This window comes from Pongo pygmaeus, chromosome 8 (assembly GCF_028885625.2).
Source record: "Pongo pygmaeus isolate AG05252 chromosome 8, NHGRI_mPonPyg2-v2.0_pri, whole genome shotgun sequence".
Lineage (NCBI taxonomy): Eukaryota > Metazoa > Chordata > Mammalia > Primates > Hominidae > Pongo > Pongo pygmaeus.
This window is the reverse complement of record NC_072381.2, coordinates 13667516-13673515: the sequence shown is the minus strand read 5'-3', so window position 1 is coordinate 13673515 and position 6000 is coordinate 13667516. Positions and strand designations below refer to the sequence as shown.

The 6000-nt window shown below is 49.4% G+C and overlaps 1 protein-coding gene across 29 annotated transcripts in view; it reads left to right on the top strand.

The window, feature by feature from the left end:
* Positions 1-4222: 4222 nt before the first annotated feature.
* Positions 4223-6000, top strand: part of BEND7 (BEN domain containing 7) — a 146732-nt gene continuing 144954 nt past the window's right edge. For 11 of the 29 annotated variants that reach the window (XR_008491912.2, XR_008491911.2, XM_063669568.1 and 8 more), the window contains exon 1: positions 4271-4761. Coding sequence is in view for 25 of the 29 variants with exons in the window: in XM_063669568.1 (XP_063525638.1) it covers positions 4701-4761 (61 nt within the window). In the remaining 4 variants the exon portion in view is untranslated. Of the gene's footprint in view, positions 4762-6000 lie in introns of all 29 variants that reach the window. The other 18 variants (XR_010127393.1, XM_054435389.2, XM_054435386.2 and 15 more) reach the window with 7 other exon arrangements.

Genomic DNA, 6000 nt, shown 5'->3' with positions numbered 1-6000 from the left:
AATCTATTTAATGACAGGATATTCAATTCCAGAAAATCCAATCAAAGATTATAAAAAGCCTGAAGCCCAATAATCCCATTCTGCTCATCTTCTTTCTGAGGTGTATTAATAAAACAGTTAAACAGTAATCAAGTTGTAGACATACTACATCTACGTACATAGCATGGTTCAAATCACACATTCCTTCTAAATCTGAGCTGCCCAATATGGTCACCACTAACTACATGTGACTATGGACAATTTGAAATTTGGCTAGTTTGAATTGATTTGTAATCTAAGGGTAAGATGCATACCAATTTCAAAACTTCGTATAACAAAAAGCATATAAACTATCTCAGTAATAATATTCTCATATTATGTGTCAAAATGATAATATTTTAATGTATTGTTAAATAAGATAAATTATTAAAATGAATTTCATCTGTTTATTTTTACTTTTTTCAGTGTGGCTAATAGGACATTTTAAATTACATACATAGCTTGCATTGTATTTCTATTCGACAGCAGAGCTCTAAATAAAGATGAAACTTTTCATAATGCTATTCCTCTCAGGACAGTTTTCAGGAAGAGCATTTCAAGTATTAGGGTTAAGGTTACTTCACGTTTTCTGGCCAAATTATCTGGCTTTGTCAAAGATTGAAACCAACATGTAATCTCTATAATCAAGTGGGTTTAAGCATGGCCATATAATAAAATGCTTGCCCTGCGTGATGTCATTGAATATTTGACCAATTATCTCTGATCTCCAGTAACACATAAACCTGTGGTTCTGGAACTTTAAGGGGCCTTTAAGAATGAGGCAAAGAGTGCTAGCTTCGGCAGCACATATACTAAAATTGGAAAGAATGAGGTAAAGAAACGACTTCAGTAGATCCCCTAGAAAACTTTCCAGGACCCCCCAATACAGACACTATATTTGAATGAAAACAAGACGGCTACAGACTGATTTGTGTCCCCCACAAACTCGTATGTTGAATCCCTGACTCCTAACGTGACTGTATCTGGAGATTGAACCTTTAATAGAAGGTAATTAAGGTTAAAAGAGATCATAAAGGCAGAGCCCTAATTTGATAAGATTGGTGGCCTTCTAAGAAGAGGGAGACAAAGACCGCTCTCTTCCATGTGAGGGTAGCAGTGTGCAAGCTAAGAAAAGGGCCCTCACCAGAAACTGACCCTGCCACACCTAGATCTGAAACTTGCAGCCTTTAGAATGGTAAGAAAATAAATTGCTGTTAAGTCACCCAGTATGTGGTATTTGTTAAGATAGCCCGAACAGGCTAATACAGTAGTCCCCCTTTATCCATGATTTCAGTTACCCGCAGTCACCTATGGCCTGCAAATATTGAATGGAAACGTCCAGAAATAAACAATTCATCAATTTAAAATTGTTCCCCATTTTGAGTGGCATGATGAAATCTTTAGCCAACCCGCTCCTTCCGGCCCAGAACGGGAATCATTCTTCAGCCTAGCGTATTCACGTTGTCTGCACTATCTGCTCGTTAGTCACTTGGTAGTTGGCTTGGTTATTAGAAAACATAAAACAAAAAAAACACGGTATATATGGGGTTTGATACTAACATAGTATATACGGGGTTCGGTACTATCCTCAGATTCAGACATCCACTGAAGGTCTTGGACATACTCCCAAAGGATAAGGAGCAGCTACTATATGGATACCTGCTACTTAAAGCAATCTCACTTTATGTTTTATTTTATATTTTAATTTTTTGGTAGAGACCGGGTCTCAGGATGTTATCCAGGTTGGTCTTGAATTCCTGGCCTTAAGCAATCCTTCTGTATCCCAAAATGTTGGGATTACAGGTGTGAGCCACCACACCTGGCCCCAAGCAATCTCATTTTAATTAAACATTATTATTAATCTTAATACTAAATGTGATATATACATTTTTGTTAGATAAGAGCATAGTGATTTGCACAAAATGCAGAGTAAACAGACATTTATTTTCTCTAAAAGTTAATAAGACAAGCCTAGCCTGTGTCCTCTGCAGGCCAACTCACTCATAGACCATCTTTGGAAAGCCAGGTTAAAAAGGGTCAAGGAGAAATAACTACTATTTAAAAATATTCTTACTCAAATATTTTATGCTTAACTATATCAAAAATATTCTCTTCAGTAAATGGAATTTGCATTCCCACTTGAACTGAAAATGCTAAGTTGTTAATACCTTCTCCAGGGATTTACTTCTTGGGATGACACCTTCACTGAGTTCATCATAGTTTAAGCATAATAAAATCTCATTATATGCTCCAAAGCATGAACAATCCGGGAAGTTCCTCAGTCAGTGTAGAACTTAGCCTTATGGCTTTGAGAATAACATTTTAAAAGACATTACATAAAGAAAGAATGGATCCCAGCCTGGGGAACAAAATTGTATGCTTTGTTTCTTTAAAAACATCCAAAACAGCTGGACGTGGTGGTTCACGCCTGTAATCCCAGCACTTTGGGAGGCCTAGGCGGGCGGATCACTTGAGGTCAGGAGTTTGAAACCAGGCTGGCCAACATGGCGAAACCCCATCTCTACTAAAAATACAAAAAATTAGCTGGGCGTGGTGGCCCATGCCTGTATCCTAGCTACTTGGGAGGCTGAGGCAGGAGAATCGCTTGAACCCGGGAGGTGGAGGTTGCAGTAAGCTGAGATCGCACCACTGCACTCCATCCTGGGCGACAGAGTGAGACTCTGTCTCAAAAAAAAAAAAAATCCAAAATATCTTCAGGTTTTTACGCCTGATTGTAAAGAAAGGGGTGCCAGGGAAGGAAGCAACCCATATAGGGTAGTTGCTTTAATCACTGTTACTATGAATTTTTTGAGAGCAGGAAGGCGCGTCTAAGAACTCCAATAAATCTATACTAAATTTTATGTGTCCCATACATATTTTCTGGGAAAAAGGGCCCTTGAGCTTTGAACATAATCTCAGAGGAAACAGTGACCAAAAAGGTTAAGAACCTCTTGTTGAAGGGTTTGCTTTATTGAACGGAAGAAACAGTTCTCCCTCTCCCCTCCACGCCAGGCATAAGCAGCCTTCTGGGTGTGCCGCCTTTGGTACCACCCAAGACCTCGGGATGGGTACCCATCCCTGCCTCCACTGCCTGGTTTGCTGGTTACCCTGCTCTTTGGTTCTGTTTCTCCATGCGTGTTTCTGCAAGCTGCCTCAATGTCCCCCTTCCTCGGCAGTTGTCCTACTCTGTGTCCCTGAAATAAGAGCGTTCCTCAGCGGCTGCCTCATTTGGGTGAGACCCACGTGACACTCACATTTGTCAACCTCCCCTTTTTCCTCTCTACTCTTTTGGGGCCACTGGCCTTTGCCCCGTGCTGGAGAGGTAGCCCCCCATCCCTCGACTCTTTACCCTCTTCCTGGTTGGGTTTGGCAGATACTTTCACGCGTGTCCCATCATGTCCCTGTCCTACCATTCCCAGGTGCTGTGAAATTCTTTTCCTGGCCCACTCGAAAGATGTGAGAAAGAAATGGTGCCTGGAGTGAGCTCTCTGCTCCCCCGAAAAGAATATTACACATAACTAGTAAGCGCTTTGTGTTTGGGTCCATGATTCCGACATGTGACCTGGAGAAGCACAGTCCCCTGCACCTGCCTTGACCATGGCCTCCTGAGAGTCCCCAGAGCCACCAAGCCCCCCATTCCAAGTGCTCTCCTTGAATGTGACTCGGCTCTTCCCACAGTCCGCCCAGCCTGGGTTAGGGAATGGGAGCTCTCTCTACTATACTCTTCTCCACAATATTCTAAAACCTCCTCTCTGTCCTTGTAGAGAGAGCGCAAACGGGTAAGTTTTTTCCCCCTAAAACTTGCTTAAAATCAGCGCGTCGGGCCCCGGGGCGCCCGAGATGTGAGGGCGGGGAGGTGGTTGCCGGGGCGGTCCGCGCCCCCACGGCGAGGTGCACGGAGGAGCTCGGCCCAGCAAGCGGCGGAGGAGGGCCAGCGAGAGGGGTCTGCGAGCGGAGGCCCGGGCGGCGGCGTCCCCGGGGGCAGGCAGGCCGGCCGGGCCCCGGCCAGGACGCTGCGCCGCGGCCTCCGCGCCTCCTCGGGGCGCCGCGCGGCCAGGCCGGCGGCGGCGGCGGCGGCGGCCCCCGGGGATGGCAGCGGCCGGGCTCCGCCAGCAGGTGGCCCCGGGGTCCCAGCGGCACCGCCCCCTCCGCCGGCGCCCCTCCTCCCGCGGGGGCGGTCAGCGCCCCGGCCGGCTCTGCACCCGCCGCCGCCCTCCCCGCAGCCCGCCCGCCCGCCGCGTCTCCGGAGCCGCTGCCGCCGCCGCCGCGTCCGCAGGCTGAGCCCAGGCGGGCCGGCCGCCCCGAACCGCCCCCCGCCGCCGCCGCCGCCGCCGCGCCCCCGCGCCCCCGCCCGGCCCGCTCCCAACGGAAAGTTGGGCTGCGGCGGGTGGCGTCTGGAACCCGCGGGCCGGCATGAGCGGGGTCCGCGGGGGCGCCTAGGGCACCGGGAGGCGGCGCCGCGCGGGGGCAACTTCACCCGGGAGCCCACGCCGCCGGGCCCCGCGCCTGCAGCCCCGAGCGGGCTCGCGGTGGTTCCTCCCGTCCCGCGGCCTCCCCCCGCCGACTCCAGGCGCGGACCTTGGTCCCGGCGGCTCCGCGGCGGTGACACGAGCCCGCGCCGCCGCCGCTGCCGCCGCCGCCGCCGCCGCCTCCTCAGCCCCCGCCGCCGCCTTCCCCGCACCATGGAGTTCTCCGAGAGGAAAAGAAGCAGGAAATCCCAGAGCTTCAAACTGGTGAGCCGAGGTAAGCGGCCGCCGGGGCGGCGGGGGCAGACAGCGGGCGCCGCGCCCTCGGCCGCCCGCGGGGGTCCACGCTGGGGGGCGCGCCCTCCCGGAGCCCCCGGTCCTTCCCGGTCCCCCGGTGCCTCCACCGGGCTGGCAGGCAGGGCCGCGGCCGCACACGCCGGGCGGCGGGGAAAGTTGTGCGGGGGGAGCCGGGGTGTTATTTAACGTAAACAAGTCGGAGGGCAGCTCAGGAAATTAGAAAACAATGACACCGGGGGGCCCGAGCCCTCCTCGGGGCGCCTCCGGGGCAGGGCTGGGGCGGCCGCGGACCTGCCTGGCCATCAGGCCGAGCGTGGACCCTCGGACCTGAAATTTGCTGTTTTTGTTTTCTGGGGTCTTCCCCCTTCCCCCCGCCAAGAGAAGGAGGAAAAAGGATGACCGTTGTTGTTCTTTTTAAGAAGGAGAAAGAAGCTCACGCCGTGTCCAAGCCCAAGGCGGAATTGTTGACATCCAACATCTCTAGCTAGCTGATTTGGGTTGGAAAGGTGTTTTAGACTAGATCACATAGCAGTCAGATAAGTATCCTTTAAAAAAAAAGAAAAAAGAAAACAAAGAATAGAAATCCATCTAGTTCCTGACGAATTAACAGGTATACACCACACTCTAGGGTTTGTATTTTGTCAGGGAGGGGAAAGTGGAATACAGTCTTGGCTGTGTTCAGTTACTTGTTAAGTCTTTATCTTCCTGATTTGACTTTTTTTTAAACAAAAAATAAGAGCCATCGTGAAAATATATCTCAAAATGCATTGTCATCTTTAATTAGGGGCAGGTGACTTTTTTCATTATAATGTCACAAGTCCTCATATTGAGTTTAGACCCGCTCTGTTTAAATGTCGTCTTTTAATCAAGTTGAGGTCAAAGCCAAACCACAACCTGTCCACTTTTCCTCTGTCGTTTTCTCTAGCATTGGCATCAGGGTAGAAACTCCAACAACCTGCAGAAGTCACGTGTAAACTGATGAAAATTAGTGAAAAATCGTGGACAATTGCAAGTAATCGAATTTTTCAAACTGAGCTAAGCTAGCTAAGATGTGGATTTGGTTCCTCTGAAAATGCTTTGATTATAGGCATTTTGAAGATCCATTCTTATCTGCCTCCCTTAATTTAGTTTGGATACTGTTTAATGAAAGAGGCCTGAAATAGTTTCACGCATTCAAAATACTAGGCTCTTCCCACTTTCTGAGTAAATTTTTTTTCCA